The sequence below is a fragment of the Fusarium oxysporum genome, chromosome I (genome assembly GCF_013085055.1).
Source record: "Fusarium oxysporum Fo47 chromosome I, complete sequence".
Taxonomy (NCBI): Eukaryota; Fungi; Ascomycota; class Sordariomycetes; order Hypocreales; family Nectriaceae; genus Fusarium; species Fusarium oxysporum.
Genome location: NC_072840.1, coordinates 43,690 through 63,327, shown reverse-complemented (window position 1 = coordinate 63,327; position 19,638 = coordinate 43,690). Strand labels below are relative to the sequence as shown.

General features: G+C 47.2%; 6 protein-coding genes across 6 annotated transcripts; 4 read left to right on the top strand and 2 right to left on the bottom strand.

The window, feature by feature from the left end:
* Positions 1-210: 210 nt before the first annotated feature.
* Positions 211-3,400, top strand: FOBCDRAFT_194020 (uncharacterized protein; the record flags this gene model as incomplete). The annotated part of the gene is made up of 3 exons (XM_054702540.1): positions 211-497; positions 581-884; positions 935-3,400. The coding sequence occupies 3 exons, from the start codon at positions 211-213 to the stop codon at positions 3,398-3,400; spliced, it is 3,057 nt and encodes a 1,018-aa protein (XP_054558515.1).
* A 457-nt stretch (positions 3,401-3,857) lies between these two features.
* Positions 3,858-4,506, bottom strand: FOBCDRAFT_246367 (uncharacterized protein; the record flags this gene model as incomplete). The annotated part of the gene is made up of 3 exons (XM_059610762.1): positions 3,858-4,016; positions 4,061-4,213; positions 4,273-4,506. The coding sequence occupies 3 exons, from the start codon at positions 4,504-4,506 to the stop codon at positions 3,858-3,860; spliced, it is 546 nt and encodes a 181-aa protein (XP_059466493.1).
* Positions 4,507-5,357: 851 nt separating this feature from the next.
* FOBCDRAFT_172514 (uncharacterized protein) lies at positions 5,358-7,832 on the top strand (the record flags this gene model as incomplete). The annotated part of the gene is made up of 6 exons (XM_059608479.1): positions 5,358-5,489; positions 5,560-5,721; positions 5,774-6,172; positions 6,228-6,665; positions 6,724-7,019; positions 7,078-7,832. The coding sequence occupies exons 1-6, from the start codon at positions 5,455-5,457 to the stop codon at positions 7,830-7,832; spliced, it is 2,085 nt and encodes a 694-aa protein (XP_059463694.1). The 5' UTR covers positions 5,358-5,454.
* A 595-nt stretch (positions 7,833-8,427) lies between these two features.
* On the bottom strand, positions 8,428-9,632 carry FOBCDRAFT_266286 (chaperonin 10-like protein; the record flags this gene model as incomplete). Its single annotated transcript, XM_054702538.2, has 4 exons — positions 8,428-8,443; positions 8,494-9,386; positions 9,449-9,515; positions 9,568-9,632. 4 exons carry the CDS (start codon positions 9,630-9,632, stop codon positions 8,428-8,430), a joined length of 1,041 nt encoding a protein of 346 aa, XP_054558513.2.
* A 1,428-nt stretch (positions 9,633-11,060) lies between these two features.
* FOBCDRAFT_234849 (uncharacterized protein) lies at positions 11,061-15,938 on the top strand (the record flags this gene model as incomplete). Its single annotated transcript, XM_059609990.1, has 9 exons — positions 11,061-11,387; positions 11,418-12,768; positions 12,823-13,114; positions 13,170-13,683; positions 13,743-13,931; positions 14,063-14,556; positions 14,626-14,980; positions 15,024-15,507; positions 15,559-15,938. The coding sequence occupies 9 exons, from the start codon at positions 11,061-11,063 to the stop codon at positions 15,936-15,938; spliced, it is 4,386 nt and encodes a 1,461-aa protein (XP_059463693.1).
* A 1,205-nt stretch (positions 15,939-17,143) lies between these two features.
* On the top strand, positions 17,144-19,102 carry FOBCDRAFT_125592 (uncharacterized protein; the record flags this gene model as incomplete). The annotated part of the gene is made up of 1 exon (XM_031180299.2): positions 17,144-19,102. The coding sequence occupies one exon, from the start codon at positions 17,144-17,146 to the stop codon at positions 19,100-19,102; it is 1,959 nt and encodes a 652-aa protein (XP_031041067.2).
* Between the last annotated feature and the right edge of the window lie 536 nt (positions 19,103-19,638).

The window sequence follows — 19,638 nt, the reverse complement described above, 5'->3', positions numbered from 1 at the left end:
ACTGGTATATCTCCTGGTCTTCAGGTCGAGAATACGCATCTTTCGGCACCTGGGCACACTGAATCGATCACTCTTCTTGATCCGCGCCAAAAAAAAAGAAAAAAAAAACCTCATTAACATGCTCTAGTCGCGAACGTTTCTGCTCGCTATTATTGACAAGTAGCAACGGTCTATTTGTGGCCACAGTTCAACTCACAGAGTGGATTCAACATGTTTGGTACCAGTCAAACAGCTGCCGCAGATGGCAATGACTTGAGGGACGGTAGTCATCAGACCAGCTCTGCTGAGGAAACACCTCAATCGGTCGAGAATCCATACTTCACCAACACAGGCACAACTACACTACCACGTCGAAAACTTCCAATGTGGCTCGATCATTTCAACGCTAGAGATCTAAAGATGTTTTTCAGATGCTCAGTTGCTATGTGGATCATGACCGTCTTTATCTACATTACTCCCATACAAGATGAAATGGGCCAGGCGTCTTTTCTTGGCTGGTAGGTTTTTCCGTCGTCTGTTGACCACAGAACTTCGTGTCTGTTTCTTTCTATGTTTATGCTTCCGTGCTGACCGCTTTCAGCATTGTCTTATGGCTTGCACCACCATCAGGCACGATATTTATAAACCTGATAGCTGCTATCACCGTAATGCTGGGAGTCACAACCGCATGGGGTTGGGGTCTAATTACCATGAAGGCTGCACTGGCCACTCGATCGGACGCGCATACACAATCTCGGCTTGCCGAGCTTCAAAGAATGGCCGCATCTCAGAATGCCACTGACCCTCATATCTTTGTCAAGGTCAAGATTTTGAACGGTTTCATGCTGGACTTAAACGTGACGGCGACGTACTTCTGTATGATATGTTTGTACCTGTACATGATTGTAAGTGAACCGGTGATCAGCGAGCAAGATATGAATACTCAACTGTCTAGGCTCGCCTTCGCGTGGCTGCTCCGAAGCTCAGGCTTACGCAGATGATGGGCTGCATAGTCAGTGCTGTGTTTCTCACGCAGGCGCCGCTTTTACCAAGTTTCAATGGAAATATTGCGAGGCCATTGGTTCTTCCCTGCGCTATCGCTGAAGGCATTGCCATGGTTTGCAGTATCTTTATCTTTCCATCCTCTTCTGCATCTGAAGCTCTTAACATATTTCAAGACCTGCTCGCGCCGATGCCCACATTTCTGGATGCCTGTTACCTCGGACTCAAATATCCTAGTATTACAATGAGCACTGACAGGTTAACTGGGGTAAAGTTGGAACTCTTGGCATCATACAGTCGTCTGAAATCCATAAGTGCATTTCTTCCCATTGACTTCTCTATGGGAAGGTGGAATGGAGATGACTTGATCAATCTCACTATACCGCTACAAAATCTCATTATTGAGTTCATTAGCCTGCTCGAGATACACAGACAAGCAGAAGCCCACAAGGAGAGATCTGAGAAGGCTTTGGCCTTGGTTTCGATGCAAGCTGGTCAAGGCAATCTTGAGACCGGACGACATCAGATGAATCAAGAGGCTGAGTTCCACATACGTTCAAAAACCTCGCAACATGTTGAAGAAGCGGAGCGAAATCTCCGGGCGCTGTCTGAGCCAACTAAGTATTTGATTGATACATGCAAAGAGTCTCTGACAGCTATCAACGAAGCTTTGATCAATGCAAGTACTTTCAAACATAGCTCTGGCTACAAAAGTTCGTTGCAAAGACACGTTGCAGTCCTTGAGAATTTGAGAGAACAAATCAAAGTATTTAATTCCTCCACTTCTGGGTATTTTTCTCTCTCGTCTTTTCATATTTTTAACGACGATGGTATTGTCCAAGATGAATTTGGCACTGTTCCAGGACTCACAGGCCTCATGATGGGGCTGCTCATCCAAGAGAGATTATGTCAACTAGCGGGTGCCCTATCAAAGCTACAATCGAGAGTTATCGAACTGGAAAAAAATCGCAGTTCCTTTAGGTTTTGGCTGCCCACTCGAATGGCTTCTGTTTTACGTTGGATGTGCACGACAGAAAACTCAGAAGGGATACCAGCTGCAGATATTGACGACAGCACAATTGTCCGCAGCCCTACGACTGCATCAGCGCATTACGGTCTGCCGGTAGGCCTTCAGACAAGCCCAGATGCCAAGTCAAGCCGGACAGAGCTCTCTTCAATGAGAACACCTCACAATCGCAGAAGGGGAAGAGCTAGTCAGTCCCTGTTGGTAGTCGCGCGCTGGCTAGGAAATGCTGAAGGGATGTTCGCCCTTCGTATGGTGATAATGACTATCGCTTTGTCCATACCGGCCGTCCTTAGTTCCAGCGCAGGCTTCTATTATCGGGAAAATGGCCTGTGGGCTGTGATTATGGCGCAGCTCACTCTACTTCCATACACGGCGGATGTTGTGTACGGGATTATTGTTAGAGTCACCGGGACAATCGTTGGTGGTGTCGTTGGAATGGCTGCATGGTATATCGGTTCCGGCAGCGGTCCAGGGAATCCTTACGGAGAGGCTGCCGCCATGGCTTTGGTGATTCTCCCCTTCATGTGGTGGCGCGTCTTTTCCTCTCTCCCTTTGATGCCTGCAGGAGTCATGATGGGAATAACCGCGTACCTTGTTGTTATCTACAGCTGGATTGATACGCATAATGAACCCTATGGAAACCTTGGCAAGGGTTATGAGATTTTCTGGAGGCGCCTTACACTGGTTCTCATTGGTTTAAGTGGCACCTTTGTCACTAATTTCTTCCCAAAGCCTCCTTCCGCCAGTCGCCACTATCGACACCAACTTGGCAAGAGCCTTATTGGCATACGAGACCAATACGCACTTTTTGTTTCTAATTGCGAAGCACCTGCGCAAGACTTACATGCTGTGGCCGAGGAAGAGTCTCTGAAAGCGATAGGGGATCTCCTGTCTATATCAGGCCCAGTTAAGCTAACCGTGTTCGAATTCTCATCCTCTAATTTTGATACCCATGCGCTCGGCCGCGTATGCCAGCTCTGTATGCTCATACAACAATCTGTCACACAGCTCTTAATATACACGACAAGATTATCAGACGCACAGCGGCAATCGGTAATTCTATCCACTGAGAAAACCAAGGAAAACATGGTTGTTGAGGTCATGGCAGTCCTCACAATGGTTCAACAAGCTCTAAAAACAGACGACCCGCTTCCTGCTATGTTACCAACGCCGTTGTTTACTAGAGAGGTTGTATTCACTAGACGTCGCATTCAAAAGGTGCTTGACAACAGTGAATTCAACAAAGATTATACCATGGACAACGAGGGCTTGCGAAAGTATGTTGTGCTACTGAACGCTCTCCTTCAGATGTTTGCGGCGCTGGACGAATTGGTCTTAGTTGTAAAGAGCGCTGTCGGCGAGACAAGTAATATTGCTATCCTTGAGGTATAGGGACATGAAATTTGGACTGTGTTTTTCATCTTTTTTTTTTTTTTTTTTTTTTTTTCGTTTTTTCTTTCTTTTTTTATTGCGTGTCCGCTGATCTTAATTAGGAGCTCATTAGCTGTCAAAATCTGAGATATAAAAGTTATAGCAAGTAGAGCGATAGGTCTTATACCAGCCAGACCACAAAATCGATCTTGTAACCTGTTAAAGGTGGGTCTACAAGGAAATGAAATAACTCGTGAGATTTACGTAGTGAATGGCCGATTTATTCTATTTTCTCTGTCTCTATTCTCATTTAATAACGCTCAAATAAAGCAATTACTATTCAGCCTATTCTAGTTTTCTAAACTTTATTTATTATTATTAAGTATATAAGATGGGCCAGCTCAACAAGCCACTACGGCCAATAAATAATTGCGGGATTCGATCAATATGATCAGACCAATCCTGTGACATTAAATCTTCAAGCGTCCGCTGATTGTACTCCATCTGCATTTCCTCTGAGAGCACCGTGGTAATGGAACCCTCCCAAGCTCCTTCTCCTGCCATATGACAATTTTCGGTCCCGGGTGGATCTGTGGCTCCATTGTCGCTCATACACTCTTCGCAACTCTGTCTCATTCTGCGGTCAGTGATTAGTTACAACCAACAAATCTTGTGACGCACATTTGCCTGTTGTAACTCGAGTGGATTTTGCACCCCATGCAACTGGCTATTTTGCTGTTGCAGTGCGCATATCTGCATTTGAAGTTCTCCAATAAGACGATCCTTGCGTTCCCGATACGCACGCTGCGCCTTTCTATTCTGAGCTCGACGTCGCTATGAAATTCATCAGCCTTTGACTCATACGGCTTACTCCAAAAAATTAGGAAACCGACGTCCCGTTGTTCCTCTGCTGAAATCGCAAACTTCCGTGGTCTTCCTCTAGTTCGCGAACCTTGGACTGTTACTTCTGCAGTAACATAAGTGCCTGCCTGGACTTCGCATCTTGACTCGTCAGGTAGTGACCGTTCCCAGGTGGCATGTTCGTTGTTGTTCACCATCAATAGGAGGTCGCGGTATCTATCTTCTATTGTTAGGTAAGGGCCACTGTGGGGTGAGGCTCTCGTCATTTTTGGTAGCTAAAAGCTGAATCAATTTAGTGTTACTCTTCGATGCGAATCAATACACTCGTCATAACATAGTCCATAGGTTGGTAAACTGTTGATTTTGTACAATAGAGTATTGAATTAAGGTAATCGTTACACGAATAGCGGGCGGCGGTGGGCTGAAGAGACCAGGCCGGCTTTTGTGGGGAACGGGAATGGGAACGGGAACGGGAGCGGGAACGGAACTTTTTGCCCCATTTGTAGAATCCCTTTTCCAATTTTCTAGGCGCACCTCAGATGGCCGACCGCACGGAATTAAAAACACCGGTGTCTTGGTGGGGAAACGGCAAATTAGCACTTGAACTTCCGAAGCATACATACGATGGCTTGAATGGCACAGCACCAGACTAGCTGGACTATAGGCGGCGCTAACCGCGGCCAGGTTAGGGCTCCATTTTAGCATGCTGGTCCACACCAAGCAAAACAAATCAAGAACAACGAAAGAGAGCGGCTGAATCATGCCCCGAGATATATGTTCCCTACATCGCACGCAACCCTCATGCGGGAGTCCCACCTAACGTGGTTTCCCCTCATGTCTTTGATGTAGAAGCCATTCTCATCTCTGTGTTGGATGGGTCCAACTTCTCACTTGTAAAGTCAGACATGACCAAATCTCAAAAAGCGGTCAGCAGTGGCACAAGGGCCACATGGCGTAATGCACTAAAGTTGGGCGCCAGAACCGATTATTAAACATGAGAGGAGAGTTGCCTGCGTCTCCCGATTAGGTGCTGACATGTGTTGATTAGTCAGCAGAGGCGATATGTCCTGATCCACGAATGACGAGAGAATCATATTCTGTGAAGTGTTTTGCGCATGAAGCGAGTGCTGCCAGGGTTTGCGGTGTTGACTCCATGATCGCTTTCTGCATCGCCTCAGCAGGCCATATAGCCTTTGTCAGTGGTTTTAAAGGCCATGTCTGAGCCAGCAAACAACAAGGTTCCTCGAAGGTGTGTCAATTTGCGAAGCGAGAGTCGCTAGCCAATGATGGGTCTTCGAATATCCTAATAATTTCGCCAGATCCTATGGTGTCGCTTGCATGACATGTCGTCGTGCAAAGACCAAATGCGTGAATACAGGAACACAAGCTCATCGTTGTGACCGTTGCAGCAGACTCGGCAAGGATTGTGTATATGAGTCAATCCGGCGTGTTCTGGGCCGCAAAAATGACGCAGGCAAGGCGTACGTATCGAGGAGGCTGTAAAAACATTGTAGTACTAACTCTGATATGCAGACTTCGAAGAGACCATAACCGACCTTTCAATTCAAGCAGCGCTTCCTACCAAATGGGAATTTTAGGCCATCAGTTGACAAACGCTGCTTCGGAAACCGCTGATCGATGGCTGGATGAGACTTTCTACAGCGGTCCTCCTTCTCTAGACTCGCACACGTCATTTGCAGCTGGCGCTGATGTACCTTCATTCTTGCCTCCGTCGTTCATTACTCGGTCCGAGGATGCTCGGGGACTGTCTTTGGACAGTGCTTTGGATTCCACAAGCACGAACGTCGAAGCGACATCCCAAGGCGACAACTCATTGGACGCAGGCAAAACTATTGAATTGATATGGGAGAGAGAAGACCCAGTCAGTCTGAAACTCCTCAATCGACCTGCGGCACAGTACCTCTATGACGGGTTAGTATTTTATAAAGAACAGCAATAATTCTAGTAATCTCACACAGCCATGCAGGTATTTCAAACATTTCAATGACCTTGTGGGACTTCTCGACCCGCAGCTTTATACATTCTCATATACAAGGCAGAAATCAAGCCTATTGTTCGGCATGATTCTAAGAATCTCTTCCAAAGTCTTTCAACCTGTATCTTATACTAAGATTCGATCACATACAGAACGCTTATTAAGACAAGCATTAGTATCATGCGATTCCGCTATTGAAACAGTCTGGGCTATAATTTGCTTATATCACTGGAAGGATGTAAATGACACTAGAGGTTACTCTTTGATTGGCTTTGCGTTACGACTAGCTGCCTCTGCGCGATGGAACAAGCTTCGGAATAACATTCCTGACGAAGAGGAATCACATCACATCACCAAGACCGAAGTTGAGGTTAGGCAGCGAAGAGACGAAGCCAGAATCTGGCTGGCTCTAGAGAACTTAGATCGAACGTATGTTTCACCCTCCGAGTGATATTATTGACACATATTAACCTCGCTTTTGAAACAGCGCAAGCTACCTTGCAGATTGCCCTCTGATATCAAGTTTAAATAATAGAGACGCCGAACTCCGATCATGGCTTGGCTATAACAAGTGGACCTATTTAATTGGGGATGCCAAAGCCTTAGGAGGATACGAGCTGCACAAGATTGCTCATCCTGCATATTCTATGATGATGTTAACACGGAAAAGTCGAGAATTCTCCCATTCTATAGAAGAGCTTCAAGGCTTCCAAGAAGAACTACATACACTCAATATGGAAATGGTTGCATGGGCAGAATCCTGGGAGCAGTGTTTTACAGAGAGTAAGCTGAGTCTAGCATGCAAGCTTGTTTCTAGGCTTACCGCTGATAGGCCAACTAGCTCCAAACCCTCAACCATTTCACTCCGCAGTCATCCTTATACATAGAGATTACATACGCCTTTACTTCAATTCTGTTCTCTTGCACCGAATGCTCACTATCGAAGACAGAGCCACTCGAAATATTGATGTATACACAACCCTCGAAGTTTGTTACAGCAGTGCACTGGTCATTCTGCGGCAAATCACCCAGATTGGCAAAACCGGGGCCCTATATTACTTCTGGGACGCAGCACATCTCATGGTATCCTATGCGGCAATGGTCCTCCCGAAGTTGTTGAAGCTAGGACTCCAATTACCAGTCGTCTCAATGCATGAGGCGTTGGAAGCACTCCATAATGCCACAGCTGCCTATTCTAATGCAGCTGGATTGCTTGGAGTGGCCAAACCACCCACCACAAGCCCGAGTGATAGTTCTCTGGAAGCCCAGGCCCGCCTTCTCGAGTCCATTCTTGCCAAACTCCGATCAGAGGTGGGCTTCAATATAGACAAGGAAAGCAGAACAAACATACAGTCATCAACAACTAGCAGCACTAGCATCGAAGAACAACCTGCAGGTAAAGTTACAACCTCAGTCTATGACAACGGCATACGTCTTGTTCAGGGAGAGTTACACATGCAGGATGGTATAGAGTTGACACCCGAAGTCCGCAATGAACCTGACTTCATCTTCGATTATGATTTCATGAATTCTAGATTTATAGATGCTGGATTGCTTTCGTGGGATGAGCCAGGTATTTTTCTGCAGCCACATTGATGTGGCGGATGTCCTTCCTATCCAAGTGCAACATTTTACATGTGCTCCTGTCAGTTATAATCTAAAGAAAAGTAAGAGGCGGCCAGGAAACGGAATGCAGTTGAGTGCAACATGGGGAGGGCTTCGGCTAGTAGGACGTGACGCATAAGAAATATGTATTCTAGGGCGATGATGAGTAAAATACACTTGCTCTAGAAGTACTTGAACTGTAGCATTTGTAGAACATGGTAAGCTCTTCAATTCCAAGTCTTCGAGGACGTTGAAGGGTTTTGGCGTGCATTTTAAGACAGAAAACCATCTGGTAATGGGCGTTATATGCTGGTCTATCGGCGATGATGTTAATCGACTATACTTGTAGACTGACTGCTTCAACGGGTGTCTAAAAATTTACGGAGATTGTCAGAAACATGCCAGGTTTTAAAGGATACGAGGTACGCTGAAAGGTTGAAGGGTGTATGATTTCTGGCTATCGTATGGGCGTAGTATCTAATGATAATGTATCACCGTCTTTCTATTCTTCTATACGTGAAGCAGGACGTCCCATTTAGGTCTTAGCCATGATTTCAGGAATAGATATAGGCGATACCACGTCTAGTCACTCGGTGGCAACACTGACACATGTTAACAAGTATGTCGTTGTTCATAGCAAAGACTCACTTACCGAACAATAAGCTTTTTGGCACTCACACGCCCTTCATACAACGCCTTTACTCCATCAACAATGCTATTAAGCCCATTGGGGAGAACTTGAACAGGGTGTGGCTTGAATGTCCCTTTGGCAAGAATGAAGCTCAAGTACCGATAGAAGACGTATGAAAATTCTTCGTCTGTCTTGGCCTGCTCTTCGGTGATGCCGCTGTGCTTGATTCCGTATGCAGAACTGACGAATGTTCGCGTAACTCGGACATCGTCTGGAAATCTCCAGGTGGGGTCCGTGGGGAGATCAACCATGTTGATGTGCCCCCCGCCCGCTGCTTGAAGCACTTCAGTGATTGTCTTGTAGCTGTCATTCCCAGAGATCGCATCAAATGCTAGGGCGATTTTTGCTCCATTAGCCGCATCCAGAATCTGTTCTCTAACGCTACCCTTTCGATAGTCAATGATATGAGTTGCAGCATTGAGGGATTTGACGTGGCCAATTCCAGAGCCAGCAACTGTGATAATAGGGTGAAGGTTGCTCAACTTTGCCAGTTGTAGCGCGTATGAGCCCACAGCACTAGAACCGCCGTAGATAAGGATACCAATGTTCTTCTGACCGGGAGTTGTAGGAAGGGGGACCTGCAGATACTGGAACAAAGCTAACGCCGCCGTGATGAAGGAAAGCGGCGTTCCTGCTCCATCCTCAAACGAGACATTTGGGGGTAGGTGAAAGGTAGTAGATGCTGGAGCAACCGAGTACTCGGCATAAGTGCCGCCTGGATGTCCCATACGATGGAAAGCAGCGACTCGATCTCCTGGCTTGTATTCAAAAACATTGGAGCCAACCTCTTCAACAATGCCTGCAACGTCATCTCCAGCATTCAGGGCTTCCGACTCGGCGCGAGCCTTGGTGAACTATTGTTACTTGAGTTAGTCGATTGACCTTGCTGCCTGTATTCCTGAGTTCGACTGCCCACCTTCCAATCCTTAGGGTTCAGCCCAGCGGCTATTACTTTAATGAGTACATCGTTGGGCCCAGGCTTGCTGATTCAAATCAATATCTTCACTCTAAATGCAAACTAATGACAACACTTACGGAATTTCAGCATCCCTCAGGATTCCCTTGAACTCGGGCTTTCCGGAGATGAGGTATTCCTTCATGTTGTGGTAGAAGTAGAGTAAGCTTTTGTCATGTATAGGACAGGAATTGAAATTGCGATGGGGTTGCTGATTGTGAACTAATGTCTGCTCTCGGCTAAGTGTAATGACAGGTGAGTCTTGCTTTAATACAATCTGCACTTTCAGTCACTCGGAATAACTAATTTTTGCTTATTCACAAGCTTATGCAGTGGGTCGGCCTTGTTACATAGTTTTCTCCGAGTTGAAGACATTTAGGGCCCACAATTCGATGGCCACCAATCTAGTTCTATGTAGCTTCTGCGGCCTAGAGCAGGGATATTCTACTAACTGTTACTGGCCCTGGCATATAACCTGTTAAACCGGAGGTATCATATAATCGAGAGGGATTACATGATCCCGCAAGGGGTTTAGCTCAAACGAACCTCGGAATTAGCATAGGCCGCTCACATGACAAGTTGAAGTCTCAAATAGGATTAGCCTAAGGCAATGCCTCTAAGAAGAGGGGTAACAGATCATAGAGAACAGAAAAACAACAAGATAATCCAAGTTGGGTTCAACATAACCCACTGTGAATCGAAATACTTTATTAAGGTCGCCCTACTACTTATTATAATAGTAAATTAGCTAATTCACCTAATAATTTACTTTTTCTTAAAATTATTAAAAAGTCTTTTTTTTTATAATTAAGCCTATTTGAAAATAAAATAATTATTTAATAATTATTTAAGAAAATAATTAAACTACCTTTTTAAGTTAAATTTAATATTATTATAGAAATATTAACAGAACCCCAAGATTATATATTTAAGTTTATAAATTACCCTTAAAAGGTATATCTGAATGTTTCTAAAGTCTAATTTAATTTAAATATTTATCATCTCTGAATAAGTAAAACTTTATTAAGTTAATATTATTATAATTAGCCGCCTTAAGCATAGCCTAAACCTAGCCATATATAACCTAGCTATGTGTATAAATATCACTTTTAAGGTCTCCACTTCCTATCAGGTAATCACTACCCCAACAATACGCATTCACCTCGAGGATAGAGGCTAGGTGCCGTTAAGTAACGCTCTTTACTAGATCAGGGCATAAATGAAGTAAAGTGATCTTTGCGCGAGCAAGATCGGAGAAACCGATTATGCAAGCAGCAGGAACAGGAACATATCCAAATTTCTCCAGAAAATCACATGCGCGGTGGAAAGACAAGCGCCAGAAAGGCGGCCTTCTCCGAAAGGTCAAGGTTCAGCCCACAGCTACCTTGTAGCCCTAGCGGGTTAAAAAGCAAGGAAGGGCAGAGGCTAGACAAGCCGAGACTCAGCTGGAACAAGCCAATATAATTAGTCACAATGGGCCAATAAACTAGGTGCCCGTCATTACTTTGGCATTAAACCAGTCGTGCCTCCAACGCTTTTCACTTCTGGTCCAAGTGAGGACTGTACTCTCACAATGGCTGTCGAGATAAATCCAGCAGGAAAAGAACACACGGAGCTAGCTCGACTATGGAAGGATGCATTCCAGGCCTACAACGATGCGGTAGGAGAAAAAGGCCTGAAACTCGACCTCAACGGTGGTCATCTCGTCACAAGCTTGGCTGATGTCGTGGGTGCCGTGGACACGTCCAAAGGATCGTTTCAGAAGTGGCGAAACAACGGTGGAAACTGGGGCAAGGCAGTCCACTTCACCGGCAAGAACCTTGACTATGCCCAGAGAATCGGCGACCAGATTGCTTCTTCTGCTACTGCCGCGTTTCCTCCCGCCAGCGCGATTTGGACTGTAGCAACGTACGCCATCAAGGCCTGACAGGCTCAGTCTAAGGACTATGACCAGTTACTAAGCCTTATCGGAGAAGCTGGGTCTTTCTTAAAGACGCTCCAAATCATCGAGGACAATTTCCCCGACTGCGACTGTTATGCGGAATGTGTTACAGATGCATTCACCTCCCTCATGGTCGTCTTTGCCATCCAGACGAAGTACATGTGGGAAGGAAGGCCGTTGAAGTTCTTGCATACTCTCGTTCAAGGAAGCGGCGACGCCAAACTCAGTGCAGCCTACGGCGATGTTACCACTGCCATCTCTCGCCTGAGTCGCGCGAATGGCTTGATGACTGTGAGAAACACCCAGGACATTAAGACATTAATGGGAACTCTTGGAGAGAAGGTTGATTTCATTCACGAGGAAATGGTTGTCTACTTTCAAGACCAAGGCCGACGGATCGAAGCTGGATTTGAGCTGCAGGAACTAAATTTCCAGCAACAGCATGCCTCACTGGCCAGCATTAAACGGAGTATCAAAGAGCTGAGGAGCCAACTGGCCCAGGATAATAACGCCGAGGCGACTGCCCAGCTCGAAAAAGACGTCGCGACCGGGAAGTCAATGGCACTGAACGTGGCAAAACAGTTTTTCGGGACACCTCCAAACCCCTTGGCCAAATTCAAAGAGCTGCGTCGCTCTTTCGTAGCTGGCACTGACTCTTGGCTCTATGAAGACAAGAAGTACCAAGAATGGCAGAACGGCGAGACCAATTTCCTCTGGATTACGGGCGAACCAGGATTGGGTAAGACACATCTGGCCTACTCAATCATCGAATCGCTCCGAAGAAAGACGAACAATGACCCGCAATCCTCAGTCGCTTATTACTTCTTTCAGGAATCAAACGAGCCTTTCAGGTCTGTCAAGTCGGCTCTCCGATCAATCGGTCTACAAGTCGTCAACCAGAACCACAAGCTCCGTGAGAAACTTGCCAGCGTAGCGTCCGAAGTGTCTTGTGTAACATGGTCACTTTTCAACATCTGGCAATGGACAATCGACCTACTATATAAAGAACCGTCGAATGACCGACTCTTCCTCGTCATTGACAGCCTTGAACAAGCAAATCCAGATGAGGCTAATGAGCTCCTTGCTTACATGGAAGGCACCGTCGACTCCAAACAGAAGATTAAGGTAGTTTTTACCGGAAACGACTCCGAGATACTGTCGATGTGGCGTGAGTATCGTGTCACCAAACATCTGGCCACTATTTTGATCGATCCAAGTACTGCCCAGAGCGGTATCATGAAGTTACTTGACTCTAGGTTTGAGTCGCTTCCTCGGTTGTCGAGATTCAGTGACTATGCGAAGGCAGAGATTGCAAAAGCCATGGAAGTCAGGAAATACGGTTAGTGTTGATTCCAAGAGAATTTGATAGACAAACATGTCTGACCATAGTCAGGGCTTCAATACACTGACAGGATTTTACAATACCTTGACTGCAAGGGCCTTGAGCGTCCAGCCATGAGATCTCTAACCGAACTTCCAGGAGGCCTGCCTTGTTTCTACAACAATGTGCTAACCACGTGCTCTCATGATTTGAAAGAGCAGGAGAGGTCAGCACTGAAACTCCTATTCGCTTGGATAGCTTTCGCAGAACGCCCACTCATCCTTGAGGAGGCGTACAGCTTACTTAAATTGAAGCTCGGAAAGTCGATTGATCTCGAGATGGAAGTAACAGGAAGATCTTCAAGGTATGTAACCAGATTTTGGGAACCGCCCTGGTCCGAACTAATTTCTATAATCCAGCATCCTGGACATGTCCAGCACTCTCGTCTGGGAGGAGCGTATACAAGAAATGCAACGGAAGGCAGTGGTTCAGAAGGACTCCAACGTTGAGAGCACATCTGATGGCGGAGCTGACAAGTTTCTGTGTCGCGACAAATACCAGCCGGATAGCTCGCTTCTCGTTCATTTCCAGGACAACACACTTCGTGAATACATGCGGGCAGCAAACGTCTCCAACAGCACCCTACAGACATCACCGCTTCTATCCCATGTTGATATTTTCACCACTTGCGCAGAAGTGCTCTGTAGCCCTGAAGAGCCAGGAGCATCGGAGGAAACTGAAGCAAGGCAAATACTCGAAAAATACGCGGCGAATTACTGGATGGCTCATTTCAAACATATCATCGATATTGCTACATCTAAGAAGGATGGTCTAGAGGGCGAAACTTATACCATTTCTGCCCCCGACGACCTTGTCGTACGAGTAATGCAATGCTTCAGTATCATCTCTTCGAACAAAAATGATGTTGTGAAGGTAAGTTCAGGCGTATGGACAGCTGGAATTGGCCATCTGACCAAACTAACTGCACCCAGAAACTGTTACAGCATGAAGCAGGAATATGCTACGATGACTTCGACGAGGGAGTGCCTTATGATATCAAACTCTGGGCACAGAAGGCCATCGAATGCTCGCAAGATTTGTTGGATAAAGAGATGAGGCTTTGGGCGCAGAGAGCCGTTCAAAATCCAGCCCAAGTTTTGCAGCCCCTCGCCCGTGGCCACGTAATTCACTGGTTTACGGAGATTCATGAAGACACGGCTTCGCGGGCTTTCAAACTCGCATGGAAAGCGTTTGCTACTGTACGTAGGTCTCGGTGTTTCAAACCTCGAATTTCAACTAACACTTTGAGCAGCGCGAGCTTGATATTGGTCCTCTGCCTGAGGAAAAAGACGACTCATGGTTCTACAAGGAGAATGATGCCGAAGACAGCGAAGATGATGACGACACTTCTGAAGAGGAAGACATACCTTCTCGCGAACAAGAACTAATTTCTGCTTTTGAAGATGTCGAAGTCGGGCCGTCCGGCTACAGAGCCATGGGCTTGGCGCTCCTTTCTGAGTGGCCATTTGATGCCCTAGAGCAATTCACTAAGAGCCTGAAACTTTGTAAAACTGATAATGACATATTTGCCACGCTCTCTGTCATGGCCGGGTGCCTCCAGCACATTGACGATCAGGACGAAGATGCTTATGATATGGCGTGCCAGGCACTCGCTCTCGACCGCTCCTGCTTGAACAAAGAGTACGATGACCTGCTTCACACTGCACTTATTGTAAGGGCCACCTATGAGTCCAGCCACGACATGCTCGAAGACGCCGTCAAGTCGCTGGAGGAGGCCATGACAGTGTACTCTGGAGATCAGCGAAAGACATCCCGGGATTTCAGCATGTGACTTCGTACTTTTGATAAACTCAGCCGACACGAGGATATCCTCACCAAAATTGTGGACTGGGGTCCAATGCGACTCGCCGTGACTGCTGAGGACTGGGATCAGGTAAACTTGTGGTATCAGAAAGCGGCCATGCAGACAGGACAAGAGCATGTCATGATCAAGACGTACGAACTCTTGGTTCAGGAACTTGCACCTTTTGAGTGGGCATCACCAACGCGGTACCAGTTCGCGCTTGGCTGCCGCCGCAGCATTGGCGATGTGGCCAAGGCTAAGAGCTTGTTGTATGAGATCCTGGATGCAGACAATTGCATCGATCCGGCCACAGATACCATCTCCGACAGCATTCCTTACCTCACCCGCCGGGAGCTCGCTGAAATAGTCTACGAAGAATTTCTTCAAGCGACGAGCTCCTCCCAAAAAGCGCGATTCACTTGCCGAAATCGAAGGTCTCGCGGGACGGAAACTGGGAAACGCCCATCTCACGTCCGACCTCGAGTCCAATTATCTAAAGAGACCTGAAGCCACCATCCTCGCACGAATGTATCGTCGCTTCGGGCCGCTGGACAAGTTCGAAGAGACGTTGACGGAGGCGTTCAACGACTGCTTGGTGAGCCTCAAGGACCAGAACCCATGGAACGATTCGGATACTTTGCGTAAGCTGTGCAACGTGCTCGCATGTCTCCCAGGTTTGCAGCGTGAAGCTGCGATCGCCCTGAGCGCTCAATTCTATCATCTAGACAAGGAGCTGATGATCAAAAGCTTGGACCTCATTTCAAGAAAGAAAGAGAACGACGAGGGTATCGGTATAGAGGATGGCAGCGATGGAGCGTGGGAAGACACCAACGATGATGGTGAAGTGCAAGACGGCGATGACAATGCTGCAGATTCCAATCACAAATATCTCGGTGAAATGCCTCAAGGGCTCGGGAATAAGGATCGGATCCGCGCCTAGCTAGACAACGATACCATCGACGAATTTGACATCACAGGCCACCGCGGCATCCGTTGTGGCGGTTATTGCCTCGATAATCCTGGCGATATCACGAGCTGGAACCAGACGGCTATGTATCGCTGCGTTATTTGTACTGACTGTGATTGGTGTGAGGCGTACTATTTAAAGCGCATCTACAATAGTGGCAGTCCCGATGGCGAAAGATGGAGAACGTATTGTGGTGGCCATCATGAATTTATTCGAGCTCCTGTTGAGGGTTGGATGGGAATTAAGAATGGAAAGATTGAAATGAAGGACGAGGAGCCCGAAGAGTTCCGGGAGTGGCTGGGACGCCCAGAGAGGGAGAAGTGGCCGAGGGCTTGGCAGGAGTTTTGGGAGGGATAATGTATTGGTCGTCATGCTATGCTACTTTCGTCCATTACGTAGTTACAAAGAAATGCGTTGTGATTAATGCCAGGAATATTAAAGAAAATACAGGTTCAATTAACTTAATTTAAAAATCGAGTAGGGTACAACCAATCATTGGGCGAACAGACCATCCTTGACATATCCATTGATCGGTTGTTGAGCGGGAACGTGCTCTGAGTTATCGAACCAGTGCTGGTGTCAATGATGACATGAACGCCGGGCAGAGCTTTGGCTTCGTTGTAAGACCATTGCTGAAAACCTATTGAGAGCCGTGAATATTGCGTCCTGGCGTTTAAACAACCAGATGGACTCACTGTTGGGGTCTTGAGCTCTAATGGCATACTTAGCACGCTTATTAAGAGCTTTAAAGTACTTATATATAAGAAGGTTCAGTTGCTCTTAAGTTATTTGAAGATAAATTTAATAATTAAAAGAGAACTTTTTTAACCTATAGGTTAGGTATAAAGGGTTAGTTTATACGTTAAAAAGGGAAAGTATAATATTTACTTATTTATAATACTTATTAAATATATTAATTATAAAGTAATAATAAGAGTTATTAAGTAATTATATAAATTATTAGTAATTCTAATATATTTATTATAACTAGGTCTTAGTAGTTATAAGTAAAATCTCATAGTTTAATATAATAAATACATGTATATATAATATGACTACTAGGATTATAATAATTACTTTAGTAATATAAAGGCCCCCTGCCTTTTCTAACTAATTAGGACTGCCTATTACAATTCGTGCCCATAACAGCTCTGTAAGGCTTCTATAAGGCAGCTATAGCACACCTGTAATTACTTATATAGTAATTATGGCCCGATCTTGTGCCCTGAGGTTTAACGGCTTATGCAACCTTTACACTGCCACTGCCTTATTACTATAGCCTATACTACCAGGGAGGAAGCTGAAGTAATTATAATACCCTTTAAGACTTTATTAAGCAACTCCGTCAAGCCCCTGGCGTTTCGTCCTGGATACAATTCTGCTGCACCTGACCGTCCAGTTTGGGTCTAGAATATCGTTAACACACCCCCAGGTCTTCCCGAGACAGACTAGATCCGGCATCTGTCCTGCCGTCCTGCGAGAACCTCTTTCCCCTCCTCCGTTCGATTTCTTTTTTCCAGTGCCGGGAGGAGACTAAGCAACGCCGAAGAAGCACGGCCGTTATGCCAATACAGCCAACCACGAGCCGTGAGCGCAGCAGATGCGCGAAAGCTTGTGTGAACTGCAGGCGTCGCGTCGTCAATGAATGCAATTTCGCTCGCTCGCCCCCACGTCCTCCGAGCTCACCTTCATCCGTCGAGAGCTTGCCCGGCAATGCGAGGGACCCAAACCAGGACCAAGACCAGAGCCTGCAAGGTCTTGAGTCAGGGTCACCTGCTCCTGACCCCGTGGCAAGTAGACATTCCGATCGACTTGAGGAGTCAAGCTTGCCCCCTAACTTACATGTAATTAATTGCTTCCGAACCCCCCCAGACCCTCGTCTATCAAGATTGTTCCAAGATGGGCACGGCAATTTGATGTTTATGGGCGACTCGGCCAACCTTTCTTTCCTGCAAGTCATACGCCGTTTGGTATGCGATTCACTTGGCCCTCATCTCTTTCCAGATGAACCCTTATGGCACCTCCTCGTGGAGGCAGCACCCGCGGCCCAGTCGGACTGGATCCAAGAAATGGCGAATCAACCTCCTCTTCGACCTACGGTGGACAAGGCCCGATGCCTCATAAGCTGGTATTCATATGCGACCAACTCGGTGCTTCAACTGTACGATCAGCGTGAGCTCAATGAGATGGTATCTCGATGGCTGCAAATCGAGCAGGACGGAAGACAGCAAAAAGCCACCAGCGCCGTTTTATTTCTTGTCTTCGCCATCGGCGCACAGACATGCCCTGGAGATCAAGAGGACGAAGCTGAGCGATACTTCAACTACGGGAGATTCCTCGCCATGTCAGGAGACCTGGGAATTTCGACTATCCAGGCCAACATCCTCATCACTTTATACCTCTTGGGAGCCTCACGGAAGAACGCAGCCTACGTCTACCTGGGTACTGCAGTGCGTACCTCTTATGTGCTGGGTCTGCACAGTCACGATGTAAATGTCCTCTTTGACCCAGCTGAGTTCACCCGACGAGAGAAGCTCTGGACAGTACTGCGCATACTCGACCTATTCATGAGCGCATCACTCGGCCGGCCGCCGTCAACCCTCGAGACGCGGGATACAGCCGCAAAGGAAAACTACTCGACCGCCAATGACATCCGCTACATCCTCGAGAAGATTCTAACCGACGTATACTCGAAACGCAAGGTCTCAACACACGTCCTGCAGCGAATTAGCGAGCGCCACCGCCAGTGGGCGGAGAGGCTGCCGTCAGGTCTGGTCTTCGATGAGGTAAGCCCGGGCAATTTCACCGAGGTAGACGGGAAGAAGGTGCATAATATAGCCCTCCTCCACGTCAAAGAGGCCTACTACTGGACCATCATGCTCCTCACACGGCCATTCCTCGTCGAGAACGTTCCGAAGCGGCTCCCGCTCGTGGTCAACTCGCTGTTCATCGCCGCGCTAGTCCTTGGCCTGGCGCAATTCGGCGACCTGGATGGCATGTTTCCCATCGAGAAAGGTCTCGCCGGCGCGCAAGCGTTGCTAGGTGTCTTGGGCCGCCACGACGCAGTGGCGAGGAGCAACCTGGCAGCAGTCACGCACCTTCGCGCGGCGGGCGCCATCTACCTCGAGGAGAGGGCACGGCGAAGGATGGAGAGGCAGAGTCACCTCATCAGTGGGCTCTTTGGGACAGTCCATGGCGGTAGTGCGCCATCGCAAGACCCGATGATGACAGAAAATGTGACCCAGAGAACCGACCGTAGCTCTGAGCCGTCGGGTGTTCTGCCAACACCGGCAACGGGCTCACGAGACTCTTGTGGCCAGGATGTCGGCAACTCCCTGAGGCTAATCTGCTCCGGAACTCAGCCGCTCATGGACTTGGAGGCTGAGAGCTTCCTGTCCGATCTCGCTTCTGTCATGGATCTGACCCTCCCCATGTCGCCGAGGCCACTCATGTTTGACCTTGGTATTCTTCCCTTCTCGGCCGAGGATATAAGCGAACCAGGCGCGAGGAATAATGTGTAGAGTTTTAGGCGGCAAGGAGCTAATTGATCGCGTTGTACGATTGCCGAGACTTGATGGGAGCATGTCGGAAGCCTTCAACGTATGTACTTATGACGATCTGCTAAGAGCATGTTGGAACATCATCCATTTCTAATCTATGTTGTCTCTTGTGGTTTACAATGGTCATTATTCCCACCCAGCTACTCGTGCCCACCAGATCCAAGACTCCCTTCGCCGTTCTGTTCGCCGCTGGCTCACTGGAACGATTGATCGACAGGTTGGCTCGGGCAGTATCTCGCCCTTTGTCAAGCGTAGAGATTTAAGCCGGGAAAGACCTTCACTGATACAGACCATCCTATCACCTAGAAAGCCTCACTTCGACAGATCCCCCCACGCACCTCAGGTGTTCACCATGATGGATCAAACGGCATTTGCCGACACTGGCAATGCAGCAATTCTCACGCGTTTCGGGAATTCTAGTCATGAGAGATGAGATATAATTTCTGACTGATTATTAAAATAACCTTTAGTGCATAAGGAGCCCCCGGATAAAAGAA